Source organism: Diachasma alloeum, unplaced genomic scaffold (assembly GCF_001412515.2).
Source record: "Diachasma alloeum isolate Michigan unplaced genomic scaffold, Dall2.0 Dall_scaffold_00189, whole genome shotgun sequence".
Classification (NCBI taxonomy): Eukaryota; Metazoa; Arthropoda; class Insecta; order Hymenoptera; family Braconidae; genus Diachasma; species Diachasma alloeum.
The window spans coordinates 254,515-275,873 of record NW_021680355.1 but is presented as its reverse complement, the minus strand read 5'-3'; the positions used below and the strand labels follow the sequence as shown (position 1 = coordinate 275,873).

The 21,359-nt window shown below is 36.3% G+C and overlaps 1 protein-coding gene across 1 annotated transcript in view; it reads left to right on the top strand.

Annotated features, from left to right (window-relative positions):
• Positions 1 to 15: 15 nt before the first annotated feature.
• LOC107048381 (head-specific guanylate cyclase) overlaps positions 16 to 21,359 on the top strand; it is a 165,480-nt gene continuing 144,136 nt past the window's right edge. Inside the window, exon 1 of the mRNA XM_015271528.2 lies at positions 16 to 306. Coding sequence (XP_015127014.1) covers positions 67 to 306 — 240 coding nt within the window. The 5' untranslated portion in view covers positions 16 to 66. The remainder of the gene's footprint in view (positions 307 to 21,359) is intronic.

Below are 21,359 nucleotides of genomic sequence, written 5' to 3'. Positions count from 1 at the left end.
CCCCCCCCCGTCCTCTCTAACGGCGACAATTGTGGATTGTGTTTATAACAAAACTGTTGGTTCACAATGGCATGTCCATTCTCACGTGGGTATGGGAGAGGTCGAGTGGATGAGGTCAGCGATGATAAGCCAGAGAGGGCTGAGGATTTCGGGAGGAAGAAAAACGAGAGGTTTAAACCATCAAGACAATCATCGGTGCAGATCACGTCGTCGTTGCTAGGGGAGGAGATTGATGAACAGGAGGACACACAGACTTTAAACCTGAAACATCTGAGAGCTGCTGTTCTTGTTCTCACCAATCCTTCGGTATTGATGGCTTTCATTTTTTATTGATGTTTTTTGGGTGTTGGGCGGAGGAGGAGAAAGTTGATTGTTTCCGGAGGCATGGTACTGATTTTTAGAAAATGCAGTGGATTGATTTAAGGTACTTCCGCAGTAAGTATACTTGGTGAAAATTTCGAAATGGTATAAAGACGCAATATTTGGATCATATGTTGTTGACCACATTAAAAAGATATTTCCAAAATTTCAAGTCCCTGGTCCACCCCATTTTTGAGATATGCATCGCCAAACATTCAATTTTTGTGTTTTTTCCATTTTTGACGATGTATATCTCGAAAATGGGGTGGACAAGGTACTTGAAATTTTGGGAATAGTTTTTGAATGTGCTCAACAACATATGATCCAAATATTGCGTCTTTATACCATTTCGAAATTTTCACCAAGTATACTTACTGCGGAAGTTCCTTAACTGAATTCTGGGGATATTTCAAGGACAGGTTGAACTCGGGAACTCATTGTGAAAATTGAATATTATATTCAATTGAATTTTAATAGTTTGGGGATCCAATTTTTAATTAATCTATTAATTTTCTAATTAATAATGTTTTCATTCTTTTCATGAAATTCCAGAAATAATGTCATTCATCAGTAACAACACAGGTAGAAATTTTATACCAATCAGTCGTTGTTACAGATTTCAAAATTTTTTAATTTAAGTTTCAAGAGTTATTTGTTAAAGAGTAATTTGTTTTCTGTGTTTTAATTACAATTATACGAGATCAAGTAAAAATTACTGGGCATTGGAAAAGTTTTATTTGGTTCATATCCAGGTTTTTTTTCTCAGTATATTTTAGAACGAAAGAGTTCAGGAATTCAGATATTTTCGATGGAAACAGGCAACTTTTGCCTCTCTGTCGATCGATATAGGACTAATCTGGTAGAAAAAAATTGAAATTTCATCAGATGCATATAGTTGTAATTTTTAGGACAGGGACATTGAATTGATTCAGGAAAGAAAAAAGAGTAAAACTTGAAATTTCATTAGGAATTCAGTGGAATTCTAAATTTTTCACCAGCAGAAATACTAAAACTCCCGAAATTACTTGAATTCCATAAAATGTGAAATTATACAAAAAAAATACAAATTTCATTTTGAGACTTACGATCTCAAATTTAGACATATGCAAGTCTTAAATTAGAACTTTCGAACATTTTGAGTTTAGTGGTGAAACTCTCAACTTGAGATTTTTGAAAGTCTCAAGTTAAGAAAATCGAATGATTTTCGAAAGTCTCAAGTTTCGACATTAAGACTTTCGAATGTATTATGTTGAGACTCGAAAATTTCAATTTGAGACTTCAACATATTAATTTGAACCTTTCAAATCTTGATTTGACAATTGCAAATCTCAATTTAAAGCCTCTGAAAGTCTTAAGTTCTTTCAAAAGTCTTAATTTGAGACTTTCGAATGTCTCAAGTTCAAACTTTTGAATATTTCATGTTGAAACTTGAAAATTTCAATTTGATACTCAAAAATATCAATTTAAAACTTAAAAATCTCAATTCAAATCCTTTGAAAGTCTCAAGTTACACTTTGGAAAGTCTCAAGTTACAATTTGAAAGTGTAGTAAAGACTTTCAGAAGGCTATAATTGACATTTTCAAGCCTCACATAAGGAAATCTCACTTGGAAATCTTTGAAATCTCACCATAAGGATTTTTCCGTTTACATGAATTATCTTCATATCTATTCATTTCCATGGCATAATTGCCCCGGAAATAACAATTTCCATCGATTTTTTTAAAGTCAATTTTATATAAAAAGTATTTCAAAAAATATCACAATATCTGAGAAATAAAAGTGCTTCTCAGACAAAATTTCTTCAACCGTAATAATTTTGCCGTTCCTCCCTTATCGTATTCCTTATTACAGTTATACTTATAGTTACGGTTGTTGTTACAATTATGCAATAGCTATAATTGTGCAATGGCTTATAGCCGAATAAATCGGTGACAGACGTTACATGGTTTTCTATTCAGGGACAACGACCAAAATCCAGGAGTAATTTTTAACAAATCTCTGTCTCCATGTGCTAAAGATCATCAATCAACCAAAGCCTAGTTCCCACAGAACTCCCAGACATTTTCCCATCTTCCCTCACTATCAAATTATTCACAAATTAGCGATGACTCCCCAAACTACATACTGAATCCCCCTTCCGATCCCTCATACCATCAATCAAGCTAAAATTACCCAAATAATTTCACCTCAAATAATTCCGAAATACCGGTCTTTCCAGCACCCGAGACAAGAAGTAATTAAAATAATGGAACGACAAAATAATCACGAAAAACTTCCTCCATTTTATTAATTACTTCTCACAGAGATGAATTCTCAGTGAGTTTAAAACTCCCGGGAATTTAATTTTATCATTAACGAGCGAATGGAAAAAATATGCATTGAATATCTTCTCTAGCTGATTAAATTTATACAAATTCAAGTGAGATAAATTACAGAAGAGATGATATGAATGTTAATTAAGAATTAATTCTGAAACTTTGGAAATAGAATCACCTTGCTACCGGCAATTAAGACATCTGTCTCGAAATTGCTCCTGTGGATCATAAAAACGGCAATGAGGGCATCGCGGTCGTTCCTGTATTAACGAACCGCTCCGCCACGTACCCCTCCTCCCCCAGCCCTCCTCCATCGCTCGCACCGTGAACTGTTCTACTATTTAACCTCTGCGAATCTCGTATGCAGACATAAACACATAGACAACAGTAATTTGAGTGGATTTGATGGCCTGTTTCAGGATTTACCTCATCCGTAGCATGTGAATTCATTGTAAACGAATAATCCAGGAGTACGAGTCAATATTGGGTCTCATCTTGACTGACAAAATGAAGGATATTCCACTGATAAGAAAAATTTTCCACAAAATATTCATTTACTTAAGAGAAGTATTTATTTTTTCACTACCGTATTCTTACAGTCGAATCATTCCCAGGTCATTCACTATGTTTCAATTATGACAATTATATTGCTCTAGAAGGTGATCATGTTAGTTATGATCTTGAGTGAACTCCTTCAATAATTATCAACATCAAATAATTAAGGGCGTTTACCTATCAAGCGGACAACTCAGTTGAAAAGAAAAATGAAATTGACTAAATAAATCATTAATGTTACATATTATTTTTCTCATCAAATTAGAAGGGTTATGGCGTACTTTTGCGGTCTCAAAAACTATAATTAAAAAAAATATTCATAAATAATGGAGGATTTGTGACTGCAGTGGTAACCGTCAAATTTTGATCGAGCAACATCGCATGCTTCGGCTAGTAGTGGGGGTGTAACAGTGAGATGAATGTCTGTGTGTGTTGTAGGTGTCCATATGCTTTCAGCACTGAATTATCGTCACCGACTTTACCGACCTCGATCAGCTGCAGGGATCCCCATCAATATTAAATTTCAGTAATATTACCCAAATTTGCCCTTACATTATTGAAGGTTTAAAATATGTTGATTCAATTTTTCCAATACTATAATATTAATAATCTGATTTTTACGAATAATGCAATATTTAAAATTTGTTAATATACAACTGTAAATTTATTACTGAGTGAATAATTCAAATTTTAGAAAGGGGGATTTTCGATTACACAAGTAATCGTCAATCTTCCTACCTAAATTGTCGATTACCCAAGTAATCGTCAATCGTCCTACCTTAAATTAGTGATTGATAAAATACTTAAAATTTGAATATTTGAATTGATGATATTTATTTACTCAAAAATTACAAGGTTGATGTTTTTTCAATTTAAGGGCTCAAAAGTAATAGTAATAAAATATTACAAATTTGGCTATCCCTGATCAGCTGTGGTGTGGTGTTGTCGCGTTACTCGACTCGTAATGGTGGTCAAATTTTTTTTAGAGGAATTCGAAAATCAATCGAAGATATCACGCCTATATGGCACGGTCTCCTACTTGTTGTCGCCGGCGACAGATTCTCCATAGTCTAAAGTAAATGGCTTGTGGTTTTTTATCAATATCTTGAATGTCTAACCCAGGCAACATCTCGGTCAAAGTTTAGACGGTCAAGTTTCTTCCTTAAGCGGAATGCTACAAGAAGTGATTTTCAGACATTAATTTCTCACTAGGATGCCCCGATGGAAGGATCAAAATTATTACTAACGTGTGACTCAAATATGAACCTGGCATATGAGAAAATATCAAAATTATGGCGAATAATGTGAGTTTTGTCTAAACGTCCTTAATCGCATTTTTTCCCCTGAGAAAATCAGAAATTCCGGTAAAATGAATAGTCATTGGAGGAGTTCAACCAAGGGAGCATTCAACAATTACGTCACGTACTTAGGGGGGGTCTTAAATGTTGCGATGATGTGCGACGGTGGGGGGTGGGGGGTCGCGCAGGTGGTGACGTCACGCTCATATCCTTTTGTTTCGCATTCGATTTTCAAGAAAAAAAATGAAAAAACTGACAAATAATTTTCTTTTGTTTCGTCGACCAAGAGCATCTCCCTATACCGCAGTTTGCCAACGACGACGAATCTGTCATTATTTCAATGGAAACTCATTTGACTTGCCCCTGGCAATAATTATTTTCAGGTCGATATGGGTCAAAGTATTTTTAAGATTCGTGATAAAAATTTCTAAGAAAGCATTAAGTTAATGCTGTGATGACAATGTTATGAGTTATATGTATTTATTAATATTAAATAAAGAAAATTATTGATGGAGGTTCTATTCAATTACTTGTTGATTTTTATAAATTCTTTTTTTTTTAATGTCTATTTTTTAATTCGATTTTTCACATTGATCGAGGGGGGGGTCTTGATATCGTGACGTAATATGTCAGGTGGGGGTCTTGCGTTTGTGACGGCCCGTGACAAGGGGGAGGGGGTCCAAAATACCCAAAAAAAAGCGTGACGTAATTGTTGAATGCTCCCCAAGGTAATGTGCGATATTCTCTAAAGTATCATGATTGTCATCATTGTAGATTAATTGAGCTCTCCTGGGAATGACTCGATTGAAGAAATATGATTTTGAAAAAAAGAATGCTTCTCTCAAGTAAATGAATATTTGGTACAATAGTATATTTCTAACCTAGGGAGGGAAAATGAAGGATCCTCAGCCGCCAGTGCAATTACTGGCCGAGCCGAAGGCGAGGTTGGTAAGCACGCGGCTGAGGGTCCTTTATTTTACTTCCCGTGGTTAGAACGCGATTTTCCGTCTCGGCGTAGGCGCAAAGTCAGAGTTCCCTCCCGCGAAGCGGGAGGGAAATGTAACTTAACGCCCGCCGGGACGGAAATAATTTTTTTTTTCCTAGTGTGTGATTGAATTGATCAATTCGGAGATGCATTATCTGTCGATTCTTAACTGTTCGTAGACTGAAGAAAAAACTACTCTTGACGAAGAAGGTTTCCTCGATAAAAGAGAATATTCTCTTGTTAATTTTAAGGCATACTTTAACACCGACATAATGTTTTCCTGACAGAATAACCAAGAACACACGATGAATGACACTTGATGTCTAGCACATACAATGCAAAACACATTTTATGAAAACACATGAGTTTATTTACGAATCTCTAACTTAAACAATTAGGTTATTCTGCAGGCTTATTTTACGCATCTTGACTAACACATTCAATGTATCCACCGAATGATACTGCACATAATTTATGAACACATGTCCAATTACACATTCTGTAAATGCAATTTCACGAAAAATACAATGTGTTACTTCGAATTACACATTGTGTTCTTCTGAATCTACACATGTGCAATTCGACGTGTGCCAATTCAACATGCCTAATTCGAGAGTGTATAATTCAGAGGTGTGCAATTCATACGTGTGGAATTTGGACATGTGGAATTTGGACATTTGGAATTTGGACAACTCCTATGACCTCTCTATAACACCTCTTGACTTCCACATGAGTCTTGCAACCCCCATATAACTTTCGTATGATCCCTATAACCGTCATATACCTCCCATGACCGTTCTTGATCCTCATGTAGCTCTCTTGAAACATACATGACCCTTCGTGAGATCCATATAACCTCTCTTCATGCCTTTCCGTGTGGCTTCTATATAACTCCCCTTTGACCACCATAGGCCCCTTGACATCATTTGATCCCCATGGCTTCCGGTATGAGTCCTTTAGCACTTGTATAATTCTTACGGACCTCCATAGTGAGATTACAGGCGGTAAACATAGGAATCAATTAGCTATAATTTTATTCATAGTCTGAATTGCACATCTCCGAATTCCACACGTCTGAATTATACACCTCTGAATTATACACTTTCGAATTAGACATGTTGAATTGACATACGTCGAAGTGCACATGTGTAGATTCAGAAGAACACAATGTGTAATTGGAAGTACACAATGTATTTTTCGTGAAATTGCATTTACAGAGTGTGTAATTGGACATGTGTTTATAAATTATGTGCAGTATCATTCGGTGGATTCATTGAAAGTGTCAATCAGGATGCGTAAAATAAGCCTGTACAATACCCTAATTGTATAATTTAATGATTCGTAAATAAATTCATGTGTTTTCATAAAATATGTTATGCATTGCATGTGCTAGACATCAAGTGTCATTCACCGTGTGTTCTTAGTTATTCTGACAAGAAAACATTTTGGCAGTGTTAAAGTATGCCAATTTTAAAAATCGGGAAATCTGATAAATAATTTCGTTCTCAGACTGAGAGAAAAGTTTTCCAACAGGATGAGATTCTTTTGTTCCGAGAGAATTTTTAAGCGTTCTCAAGACTAGAAATAATGTCCTTCCGATAATTTCATGTAGTTTGCCCCATATCTAGATTTTTTTTCATCAGGACTTTGATGACATAAAATTACATAATACGAAATAATAATAATAATAATACGATAAAATTTGTAGTCTTCAATTTGTGTTTGGGTAGAATTGCCGCAATCTGTGATTCTGTTATTGTGAGCTACTGCGATTTTTTCTAGTCAAGGAATATAAACTTCTTTCAACTTAACATCTTATTATTATATAATCTCAAAGCTCTTTTACGCGTAAGAATATTCATCCTGATACGATATACGAAATGCTCACTCCACTTATAATTTACTTGAAACAACATATGATTGTGTTGATTGAGATAACAACGTATTCGGTCATGAGAATAATTTTGATTTTTGAGTGAACCAACGAATTTCTCGAGTTGGCAAACTTTTGGCTAGAAAGAAATCAAATACTCGCATTATTGCGACAAATAAAAGGAACTTCAATTCTAGAGAAGTTCGATTTGTCCCAATCAACTGTATCTCAAGAAGAGATAACTGGTATTCACTATGAAATCATGTTTATTCGAAAATTAACAACCAAATAATAGTTGACAGTGTTGCCGCGAGACGAGACATATCGACAAGATGTAGTTTCTCGTCTCGTCTCGAAATACGAGAGCAATTTCTTCTCTCGTCTCGTCTCGCCTTATCGTAAAAAAAATACACAGAGGGGCAGAGAGGGGGAGGCTCTCTGGACTCTCCTCTCGCCTCTCGTTTCTCTCGTTCTCGACTGGCTTGTCTGGTCTCGTCTCGTTTCTGTCATTGTCTCGAATGACTTTTATCTCGTCTCGTCGTGTCTCTCGAATGACTTTTATCTCGTCTCGTCGTGTCTCTCGTCTCGTTTGTCTCGTCTCGTCTCATTTCTCTCGCGTCTCGCAGCATCACTAATAATTAATTCAAATAAAATTCTGTTGATAAAATTGAATTTTTCTGTCAGTGTAGGGTAAGAGATTAATTAATAAGAGCACACGTAGACTTTAAACTTGAAACATCTGAGAGCTGCTGTTCTTGTGCTAACCAATCCCTCGGTATTGATACCCTGAGAACTGTTTTAGTATTTAACCTTCGCAAGTCTCGTAATCAACCGTAAACACATTGACAACAGCAATTTGAATGGATTTGACGGCCTGTACTACACATCTCTCCAAGGGATACAGGGTCACAGCTGATAAGAGACATGCCTCCCTCGATAAAACGACACTGCGGAGACCTATATCCCAACGAACGTCCGATCTCACCGGAGGAAGGAGAGATAGTGACAAGACGACGGGGGTGGATTTAAGTCATTCCTTAATACACTGAGATAAGCAATTTTCACTGTCCTATCTTGTGAGGGTTTTCCAAGCTAAAATTGAGGAAGAGTGTTTACTCGATATAGATAAGTCCTCGAGCTTATGCCCAGAATTGAAGTCACGATATGCGATGGGGAGATGCGATATACTGCACGCTACGTTGTATCGATTTTTTTATTTGTTTGCCACCGTTCTGAGAATGTGTGTTGCATTATTTGAGCGCTTGGAGGAATGAAAATACTGGCGAGAGAGCGTGACATTAAATTTTTAGGGGCTCCCGAGTGGAAATTGCTTCAGACCCACCTGAAGCACGATCAGAACTTGATCAGGTTTTTGTAAGGTTTGACTGAGCCGGTGATTCCTGATGAGAACCTGACCAAGTTCTGACCCAGCAAATCGGATCCGAAAAACTACAGGCGTGTTCAGATCAAGTTTCGATCAGGTAGGCACGATCTCACCCCGACGTCGGCTGCCTGACCCCACTTTGATCAAATTCCGATTTGATGTCTTTGATCCGCATTTGAACCGGGTCAATTGAAGAGAAAATGATCAGATTCAGATCCGGTTCACCTGACATTAATTTTAATAAGTTTTTCGGATAATTTAATTAAGTATTTTTATACCATAAAAAATTAAGTTTTATCAACTATTATCAATAATTATTTTCAATCTTTAAAAAGGATCATTATACTATAATTAAAATAAATTAAATTAAATTAATTTAATTTAATGAATCAATTTAATTAACAGCCAGCCCTTCTCAAATGTACAGAAGTGAGGGATGATGATACCGCAAATGATCTTGAGAAAAAAAATCACCAAATGTCTATTTATTTATTAGTGTTATTGTTATTATCATTATTATTATTTATTAATGAAATAAATCAAAATTTAATTGAACATATTTTATCTCTGAGAATACACACGCACATCCGCGAGATCAGGAATAATCGTAAATTCAACTAATATCGATACAAATCATATAGGCAATGTCCACAGTAATAGCCCGATAGCGTAGTGGTTAGGGCATAGGATTAGCAATCGTAGGGTCCCCGGCTCGATCCCCAGCATTGATAAAAAAATAATAAGCTTTTCAGAGGTAATAATAGTAGAGATTCATTAAGAGAGGCAGCCTACAGTGGAAGAATTGAATTATCGTTTGTTTTTGATTAATTATCATTGATAATTGTTATTGATACTGACAGACAGGTCATCCGGTTTTCATACAGTTGACTTGATCAAGTTCGGATCCATTCATCCTGATCAAATCCGGATTGGTCAGAGGCGTAACATGTCTGATCAAGATCGAATCCGTTAACTTGATCAATACCTGATCAGTGGTCAGGTCTAATCTGATCCAAACTTGATCAAGACCTGACCGGAATTTCCACTCGGGCTGATTGGGTCAGTCGTCGGTGGGGAGAGTAAATAGAGGGGAGCTGTGAAGAGTTCGAGATTTGCAGAGGTTTTTTCTTGAGGAGGGTTATGAAATTGTGTTTGCTACTCAAGGGGTTGAATGGATTTTATTTAGCAGCTTATGGCATGGGTGAGTTGAAACGTTGGAATTGAGCATAACCACGGAACAACAGCCTTAAGGGGAGACTACTATAACTTTTAAAAGTCATAGGATATTGGAGTAAAATTTCTCATGCATTGAGGATCGATTATATATGTATAAAGACGAATAATTAGAGAAAAAAAATTGATTGTTTATTGTTCGTTTTCCCCGCAGACGCTTGAAATATTAAAAATCGCCCAGGGCCTTTAATTTTTGAGTTACAGAGGTTTTTTTTTTAAATTTTTTTATAAAATGTGAACAATAAAAATTACGAATTAGTTTTTCGAAATTTGAATCCTACAAAGATAATTTCATTTTGTTTATTATGAAAATATGCGCCATTTATGTAAAATAGGTAGAAAAATTATCCTTAAAATATGAAAAATATATTCTCGATTCTTTCAGAAAAATCTTTTGAACTATTTTACATGAATGGTGCAATTTTTTATTGAAATAATAACGAAATTAGCTGTATAGAAGTTGAATTTCAAAAAACTAATTCATAATTGTTATTGCACATATTTTTCCAAAAATTTTGAAAAAAAAAATTCTGTAGTTCAAAAATTTGAGGTCCTGGACTATTTTTAACATTTCAAGCGTTTGCGGGGCAATCGAACAATAAAAAATTTTTTTTGCACTAATTATTCGTTTCTAGACATATATAATCGATCTGCAGTGTATGACAAATCTTATTCCAATTGCCCGCGACCTTTAAGTCTTCCCTTAAGGGTAGGTTAACCCCGGGAAATAGTACGTTTCGCCATAAGACCGCGCATAATGGTCGAATGAAAAATACAACACGGAGAGAAAAATTCATTAAAAATTACCGGAAAAAATACACAAAAATTACCTTTCGAAACGTAATCCGCCAGCGAAGTAAAATTCAATAAAAAGTGTGAGTCGGAACTGAAATTATACAAATCGCCACGTAACTTCTACGATTTTTTCCATAAAAATTAAACATCCGTCTGATGATTCACCGCTGTGAGGACAACAAGTCATTCCATCATTTTTCCCCAACGATTGAGAAATTTTACCGAACGGAACGTAGAAATAATTCACCAGTGTCATAAAAATTGTTGAACGTTCAAGAATTTTTGATTTTTGAGGCATAATAATTCGGGAAGTTTCTGTAAGATTTTACTTCTTCGGGAAAAATTACGTACCAATTTCGTACTTTGTTCGGTGATGAACCTGAAAATTCACTGAACGTTTCAGATTTCTTCTCTTTCATTCCTATAAAAATTTCCGGAAAATGATTCCCCATTGTGGATTACGTGAATTGTTGCGTAATTTTTACTGAATATTTCTCTTCGTGTATTTTTTATCTTCGGCGGCAGAAGGAATTAGATTTTTTTTTTAATCGCAAAGTCAACTTGGTGGATTTTTTAAAATCGATTTTTGACTATCATCACAAAAACTTTCTGTTAATTATAAAAAAATGTGGGAGAAGATACATTTTGAAATTTATTCGTTTATCATTGATTGATGCCTATCCCTGACTGAATATTGGAGATTTTTCTTCTGAACTTAAGTGGACAGTTTGTTATTCTTAGTAGAATGCATGTTATAACAATGAGTTTCTTATTCATTTCTGATAACTACAAATTTCTTCTGCCCATGTATTATCATTCTTTATAGTGCATGAAAAAGTTTTCTCTATTTGATTCTGTAATAATACATCCAGTGAGATGTGATGAACGATCATGATCTAGCACTTCCGCGAATTGATTAATTTCCCTGCAAATGGTATTTATTTTTCTTATTCTACCCGAGGGATAAAATAAGACGTCTCATGATTAAAGAAATAACTGAATCTCTTTCCCCCAATCCGTGCTCCAGTGGAATGTTTTTGCCGGCCAAGGGGCAAAAATTATGGGTATGCGGGAAATTTATTGCCAGCTAGTGATAATCTGTTGGTACACTCCGACCTGAATCTCTATTCTATTGATAGTGAATAGGCCATTCTCTGCTCTAATCTATCTCTAGCAATTCACGTTCACCGGTCGTACTTGTTTTGCTATTTCGGGATATCTTGCTCAAATGATATGGATATCCTCTCTGTGGGACATTCAGTACAATTGGATATTCGTGGATTTCAATAATTATGGCGACCCAGGTAGCTAAAATGCATTGAAACCTCTTTGAGACCTCATATAAAGTTATAGGTGGTCAATTAAAGGGATGAGTCAATTAGTACCCAATTGGCTCATCCCTTCATGAGGTACATAATTTGAAAAAATTATTAATTTATTAGCGAAGTGGTAAAACGGTACAAGTGGATTTTGACTATTGATTGAGTCAGTTTTCAATGAATATCTCGGAATCTAAGGGAGATCGAAAAATTTTTGTTACAACATTTTTTGCAGAGCCGATTGTGAGCTACAACAAATGTAAATAGGAAAATTTCGCTATCTCTCTTAGAGACCGAAATATTTCTCAAAAGCTCATCTGGGAGATACGTCGACTTAAACCGTTTTACCACTTCGCTACTGAATTCAAGGTATTTCGAATTAAATTCAAGAACGTATGGCGAGACATTTTACATCAATCTTTGAATACGACATTCCGATACGAAATAACCGATTTCTTACGACAAGAAATTCTCACTTTATCATGAACTGTTCACGTTCAAGCCATGAAGACTTCACTGAAATCTGACATTGTCCGACACATCATCCGGAATTTTTCGCCCAAAAAATTTATCGTCGAGAGATGAAATATTTGGCGCAAGAAATTAGTTTTGTGATATTACAAGGATATTTCTCTCAGTGTACTTTCCAGATAATATACAACCAAAAAAAAATTACTTCTCGCCAGTACAAACCGGTACTTGGGGGAAGTTCACTTTTCAAAATTTCTAAAAATACTCGTCCCAAGTACATTTTGTGTCCTTGGGTGAAGTATCACATCTGCCGATCGAGCAGAAATGGTACTGGGAAGAAGTAGCTTCACCACTTTCTGCCAGTACTTTTAGTACTTTTCACAAGTACCAAAGGTACTAGTGAAAAGTAATTTTTCAACTTCTCTCAAGTATTTTCAGGACTTAATTTCAGTGTTTCAAATTGATTATTTTATTGAGAAAAGTGAATATTATTACCAGATAGAATGGGCTTTCTTACGGATTTTTGCAAATAAAAATGTTCAGCAGGAGATATTTTGTAGGAAAAAATCAATGGATTGCGATTTTTATGGATGTTTTCGGGAATTATTGGTATGCTTTCCAACCTACAAAATTTCAATTTTATTGAGATTTTTATGTTTTATGTTATTATCAACATTTAAAAGGCTTCGAAAAATTATTTTCAATTTATTTTCAATTTTATTACTCACAAAACAAGAATTATGTGGATTTTTGAATTATTGACGAAATTCGGTTTTTAGAAGAGGTGGAAAAGCATTTTTGAATTCTTATACTCAACTTATATTGAGTTTATTTGGTATTTTTAAAAGAACCAGCCAGGTACTCAGTACAAGTAATTTTGTTACTTGTCTCAAGTAACAAAATACTTGTGATAAGTGCTTGAGGTACTTCTCACTAGTACACAGGTACTTGACGCATGATATTTGCATCAAGTTATTTTGTAACTTCGAGGAAGTACAAAAATGTGCCTTTTCCCCAGAAACCTCTTGGTACTGGATACGCGTAGTTTTTCTACTAATCAAAAGTAATTTTTTTTGGGTGTAATATCCAGAATCTGCAAGGATGTCATGACAAGGATCCATGCAAGCAAACAAAGCCTAATCAATAGATTTCTTCTACATCCCGGATAGCACAATGGTATTAGACCTCTATTAATCACCAATTCACCAACGTTAATTACCAGAAAACCAAGAGATAAGGATTCAATTCCATGCCATTCCCCCTCCATTGACCTAGAGTTGGTGCAAATTGGAATAAAATCCTCGTAAAAGCTGACATGAAATTTCAATCTTCAATAATAGAAAGGCGAATCCCAATTGTACCGAGGTATTGATTGAATTTTTTTTCCAATTAATTTTTCAGCTTTCATGAAACGGGAAAATGTGGGTTTCTACCGCGTAATTTTTTTCAGCTGAATGGAACGGTGATATATGAACGGAAATATTACAGCTGAAAATGTCGAAAAACGTTGGGATTGATGGAATTGACTTGTGTGATACGAAGGTTGAATATTCAACGACCAGTGAGATATCAGTCATGCTGAAGGATACAGAGTGGTTTAAAACGGAAATATACAAATATACGCAGAGCTCTATCAACACAAACACAGTGTACCGCAATGGGGGATTCTCAGCTTTCAAACAACCCTTGTGTTGTATGTTCATTCGTAAACAGAGCCACTTAAGCTAAACACAAAGAGGAAAAACTGATGAGTTTTTTGTGTTGAGGGTAGAGAAGCGGTTGTAGTTATCTGGAACAATATTTTTTTGTAATTAACGAATCATGAAGAGGGTATTTCGTGACTACAGTCCAATCTTCATACAAGATACCACAGGGACTGTAAAAGAATACCATTCCGAGAATTATGTATCCCCCACTCTACTTGCGCTTAGAGGGGAAAACATTTTGAGTTGATATTCTTCGTACACGATACTAGACGATTTCCATTTTTCATGATCATTTGAGTACAATTCCTGATGTGAAACACGAATGTTTGATTACAAGGTATTGTTCTTTTTCACAGTAACACACAAAAAAAAATTACTTCTCACCAGTATAAACCGGTACTTGGGGCAAGTTCACTTTTGAAAAGTTCTAAAAATACTCGTTCCAAGTACATTTTAGGTGCTTGGGTGAAGTACCACATCTGCCGATCGAGTAGAAATGATACTGGGAGGAAGAAGTATCACTAATTACTTTTTCTACTGATTAAAAGTAATTTTACTACACAACTTACTCCAATTTTCAATGAAAACATGAATGTTTAGTACCGAATTACACCGAATTCGCAATAAACTGAGAATTCGACAATATATTCACCTGAAGTTTCTTGATTTCTCTATAAAATTTCGTGGAATATTTGACGTGACATTTGTCGTTTCCATTCATTTTCCGAAGAGATTGTGAATTTTCAAAGATGAAATCCCTTTCAATTTGAGTGCACGGAAAGCAAAATTCCATAAAAATTCCCAAAAAAACGTAAAAATTACCTTCCGTAAACGTAATCCGCGAGCGAAGTAAAATACTATAACAAATGTGAGTCGGAACTGAAATTATACGAATCGCCACGTAAATTCTACGAATTGTTCCGTAAAAATTAACCACCCGTCTGATGACTCACCGCTGTGGGGACTAGTCATTCCGTTATTTTTTCTCAATGATTGAGAAATTTTACGGAACGGAAAGTAGAAATAACTCACCAGCTTCATAAAAATTGTTGAACGTTCAAGAATTTTTGATTTTTGAAGCATAATAAGTCGGCAAGTTTCTGTAAGATTTTACTTCTTCGGGAAAAATTACGTGACAATTTCGTACTTCGTTCGGTGATGAACCTGAAAATTCACTGCACGGTTCAGATTTCTTCTCTACCATTCCTATAAAAATTTCCGGAAAACGATTCCCTATTGCGGATTACATGAATTGTTCCGTAATTTTTACTGAATATTTCTCTCCGTGTGGAACTATAATGTGATAAAATTTCGAAGAAGTGTACGGGAAATTTCAGTCAGAAATTTTCCCACTAAAAGCCTCGGCTAGCCCTATCAATAAAATTCAAAATTCAAATCTCCATAAGGTTCCGGCTCTCAATCTCGACACTGCAATTAAAACTTGAAGCAGCATTGAGTGCTCCACTGCACTGATAGGTTAGTTATCATTAGAAGCTTTGTGCAACGGGTATTTCATTACAACAACCCACATATACCCGCACACCTGTGAATACAGGTTCCGTATAAACGCACGATTCTCGCACAATGTCATTTGGGTGAATCAATGACGAGGGGTGGCGGAGGGAGGGCTCCTCCGGCGCGAGAATCGGGGAACCGATAGGGCTCACTATAGTAACCTCGTGTAGAGGCTTGCACGCTTACAAACAGCCACTGGCACTCGAGAGTGAAACACTTTAGGCCTCGCCTTGGGGGTGAAAATCGCGGGCAAGGCCTCACCCTCCTTTTTATTTCATCCACCAACGCTGTGACGAGAGGGCGAGGTGCAATCCCGAGGGCAATTGGGCCAAAAGCGATGGAAAATGGGGTGGGGAGGGGGATAACTTCAAGTCGATTTCAATAGGTCAAATCCTCAAATCAAATACCTGTTGAACAACTTCTAATCGATGTATGTTTGCATGTGTGTTTGCATGTATGTATGTATACATGCAAACACACTCTTTTCACTCTATTTTCATTCTTTTGAATTTCAGATTTCACAGTCTTGAGTTGATCCTACATTGTCTTTTCTATTTCGAGAGAATAATCCGGAGAGAACTGACACCTGAGAGAGCATATCTGAACAGATCAGAATTAACAATTAAAACACAGCGCAAATGAAGCTGGAAAAGGCAGCTGTTCGTCTGAAGTTCAGGCGAATTTTAATTTTATTCAGACGTTTTTTAGCATCTGAAAAATGACTACAAAAGGTGTGTGAAATTGAGACATTCGTTTTTGCTATGGATGGGAACATGAAAAAATTAGAAAATGTGAAATTCGGACGATTGCATTGATAGAATGATTCATTTATTCCAAACGAGATTCGTTAACTATTAACGAATGGTAGAGTTGAATATGACCAAATGAATATTCTTTAATAGTTAACGAATGGTTGACTTGAATGGCGAAAGTCAAGTCAAACAAGGCTCCTCAAATATCCATTCGTTAACTATTAACGAACGAACATTTGGTGAGACCGAATAGACCCTAACCTCCAACCAAAATCCATTCGTTAACAACAACTAATCCGGTCTATCAGTGTGCATAGCTTCAATTCGGAAGCAAGGAAAGGTTAATTTCTTTTTCTGCCTAATTACATTTGGATAAATTAATCGAGATGAATATTAAAACAAATGATATCTGTTGCGTAGTTTGAAAGCTATTCTATATAGAAATTATAATAGTACTACCATATTTCTGCATTTATATTTTGTTGACCATTCATGATCGTCGATATTGAAAAAATGGCCTAACCTAACAAAATCCAGCGGAAAAAACTTAGAAAGTTTGTGCCCAATAATTCTAATAGAAAAAATCTCAAGAGAAAAATTCGAACAGACTTTTTCCTATCAAATATGCAACAGAATCAGCGCAAAAAGCAAGTAGAATTTTTCAGTAGAATTTCAATTGAAAATCTATAGTAATCCCATAGAATTCCTACAGAATTTCAATAGAATTTTCTAGTGAATGCGCTAGGTTTTCTATTGAATTTTTTCATGCGTGTCTGCATGGAGTAATATAAAATATTATAGAACCACTCGGATATAAATTTTGTTGTCAACAAATGTGTCTAACAGACACCGACTTCTGCTCGGTTTATAAACTTGACCATCTAGTGCTCTCATGAACTATTTATCAAGCATTATTAACACAATCTTCGATTGTAAAACAAGAGCGAGTTGTAGAGTATTGACACGGGTTGTGATATTCATGGGCTTCGATATTCACCCAAGTTCAAAACCCAAGCACTTCAATTTTTTATATTTTCTATACGTCTCTCAATCTTTGAGAGTAAACACCAATAATAGTAATAATAGGTTTCAATATTCTACTTGGCAAAAGCGAGGGTGGAAATGTACATCGTGATGGATATATACCTGAAACAATAATGATGAATAGGTTAATAGATAGAAGCAATTTATTATTCCCTTGAGGTACAAAAGATTGAAGATTGAACTCAAAAAATGACCGAAAAAGGTGCAAAATTAGTTATTTCCTATCAATTTGAAAAATAATAATATATTTTTTTTATCACGTGACATTAGTTTGTGACGCACGGAGAGAAATATTCAATAAAAATTACGTATCTTTTCCGTAATCGGTGAGCGAATTGTGAGTTCCGTAATTTTTACTGAACATTTCTCTCGATGCGGAGATGAGTTGCGGTAAGAAGAAGATCGGAATCATCAAAAATATTTCTGGACGGAGATTTTTGAATGCGAGTAAATCACCCAGAAGTAACTGTAGTGTTTGTGTGGCGAGAGCTGAGAGAAGTGAAATCGATATCCAACGGGGCTTCTGTGCACGCAGACTTTCTTACCTAGTATTTTGCAATTCTAAATACTTCTTAAACTGTGACAATATTCTTGCGTTCTTATTTTACTTTCAAAGGAATGAGTGTACTTCTTTATAGAGAAGAATTTTTCTTTGAAGGGGAGGAATTGAGAAATGTGGAATAGGAATTTCTTAACGATTGGTAATTGAAAGGATTAGTAGGGGATGAGAAAGATTCGGAAACTACACTAATTATTATAAGGAGGAAAACTTATCTTCTGATTCCACCGTGGGACAGAAAAGTTATTTCAAAGGTCTGCTCGAGTGAAGTGTGAAATATATTTATGTATGTTGAGTGGGCTCGGTCGGTAACGCCATGGAATTTCCATCGGCCGGCCCCCGCGTCCGGAAAAAAATAAAGAATATTTGAAGCCTAAAAGAAAGAATCAAGTGGAAAGGATGAAGGAAAGGGTGAATTTATTGGAAAGTATGAATACTTTCCAATCGCCTTCGGCTCCTGCTGCAAACTCATACTCGCCAGAACAGTTTGTTTGGCCTACCAAGGAAATATATTAATTTAATTCCATTTTAACTAAAATATATATCAAATAAATATCCTGAGTCCTCATAATTATAATCCTTCATGACGTTCTACGCAAGCGGAGCGTGGGCGAAATCCGACAACCCACGCGTTGTGACGAAAAACGTGATCGGATGCACTCATGAGAGAAGTTTGTTTCAAACCGTTAAAGGTTCCCGAGTCGAATATTAGGACCTGAATTCCCCCTTGAATACCTATCATGAGTAGGAGGACCAGGATGAAGTTAGGGTGTATTTACATTCAGAAAGACCCCCTCGTTTCTGCCTGAACGTGCGAGTTATTCCCAAATTCCGAGGGTTCAGGAGGAAAACAGGAGGTGTGTTAAACCTATTTATCGCCTGCACCCCCTAAAATGTTTTCCACTCCATCCCTCCTGGAAAGAACCGACAAACCCTTTCGAGGTATTTTTTCTTTATTTTTAATTATTAACATGAGAATTGTTAATATACATTGTTTGTATGAACGTATATAAGAAATACATGAAAGTATAAGTAAATGAGGGGCCTTTAGCGATATCCATGTGAGTGCAGCTGGCTATCCGCCATGTCTCTTCTCCGGGGGCTCAGAAGAGTCTTTAGAAGTTTTTTTGCGTTTCTGCCTTTTGTTTGATGCAGTTTTATTGATAGGCTCCACATATTTGTCTCTGTCAATGACTTTATTAAATTTCCTGGCTATTCGTGATGCCCATGCTGTAAAATCAAAAATATTAATTGCGGATGAGGCTTCAAAGGAAGACAATGGATTCCGCGAAAGTGCTAATCATAAAGCAAGATCATTGTGAATCACCCTTTGGTTAGTGTGGCTCATCGCGAATAAATTGATTGATAATAATTGTAATGATCGAAGTGTTATAGAATCTTCATGTCGCTAACAAACGAAATAATTTTTTTAATAATGATGAAATTGCTAAGAAATTTACATTTATAAAATTTTAGAGAGACTAGAAATCCTCTTTGTAACAGAAAAAACAGCAGTAAAAAATCGGGGGGGGGGGCATAAACATACGAAACATTTGGTGGACCCCCTCTCTCCCGACTGTTTTTGGCTGTTTTTTATGTTACAAAGAAAATTTCCAATTTCTTTAAAATTCTACAAATTTCAATGTTGAATATTTATTTCCCTTTTTGTTCAACTATTTGAAAATAACTTTTTCGTCGTTAGTTTTCAATATTTAATTGTTCAGTTTTTCAGTTCTTCAATTTTCGAATTTTTGAATGATAAAAATAGTACCAAGACTCCAATTAATCAGCTACCAATTTTTTTATGAATTTTTCGAAGGATGTGTAAAATAGCAATTATGAATGATGGGAGGCTTGTAATCTGGTGGAGGCTTGAAGTCCGGATTAATCTTCAATATCTTCTGAATAAGATTATGCCTCTCCTCCTCCAATTTAGTCTAGTTCGATATTCCCTCGTATTCAACCGCTTCCCATCACTGCTGTAAATCGGCTCAGGTGATGGTGATCTTTCTTCAGGATTGAACGGTATTCCAAGATCTGCAGTCCTCAGTTTCCTGCTGATTTCCTCAATCTGCAGCTGAAAAAGGTATGCTTGCTCCTGCTCAGCTTTCAGGTTTGTTGGCAGGACAGTTGGCATCCCGGGGATGAAGGTTTTGTCCTGTTCACTGCCATTCCAACGGGTTTAACGACATTTGCGACGCTCTTCTCGTGGTTCTCGCTCTTGTTTGCCATCATCGGCATCACGTTTTTTCCCTCCAGATAATGAATTTGGATTCATTGCTGTGCCATTAGCAATTCCAGCGAAGACAGCACTAGCAGCAGAGCTGCATTTGCTGCTGCACTTGTCGTCTAATTTTGGGCATTTTGGAGGTAACTCGGGTTCAATAACAATGTAAAATTGCGAGACTGACTTATGATGAATGTCTTGTGGTCATTAACACTTTGGGGGAACGGTGAGGTGCGACGTTGTCATGGAGGACATAAGCGATGTATTATTATGAGGATTATTTCCCTGGCTGTTTTACATGAATAGTGCAATTTTTGAAATATAAAAAAAAACGGAGTTAGCTGGGTAAGGTGCATATTCCAGATAACTAACTCGTAATTGTAATTCTACACATTTTTCAAAAATAAAAACAAAATTGTAGCTCTCAAATTGGGGCCTGGGACTAGGAGAAGGGGAAGGGGGGGGGGTCAGCCAATCATATGTTTTTAATTGATCAGCTGGTCAATTAAAAAACCGGGAGGACGGTTTCCCAAATGGGGTTCACTTGATATCCCCTGTCCCTGTTGAGGTTGTTAGGGTTTTTATGGATCTCCAAACCCTCTCGGTATTTCCTTTCGAAATACCCTTGAGACTTGGCCAGCATTTTGGCTTGGTCGTAGTGGATAGTATGTCCAGTATCCATCCAGTGTTCAGCCAGGGCAGACTGTTCTAAGTGACCGTATTTGGAGCACCGCTGGTGTTCTTTGATCCGTGTACTGATCTTCCTCCCGGTTTCTCCAATGTACACTTTCCCGCATGAGCAAGGGATCTCGTACACTCCTGGTGTACTCAAGGCTGGTCTTGGATCCTTCGCGCTCGGCAGCATCTGTCCGATCTTCTTTGGGGGTTGGAAGATCGTTCGGATGTTATGTTTACCGAGTACTCTGCTGATGCGTTCTGTTGTGCCTCTCAGATAGGGGAGGAGGGC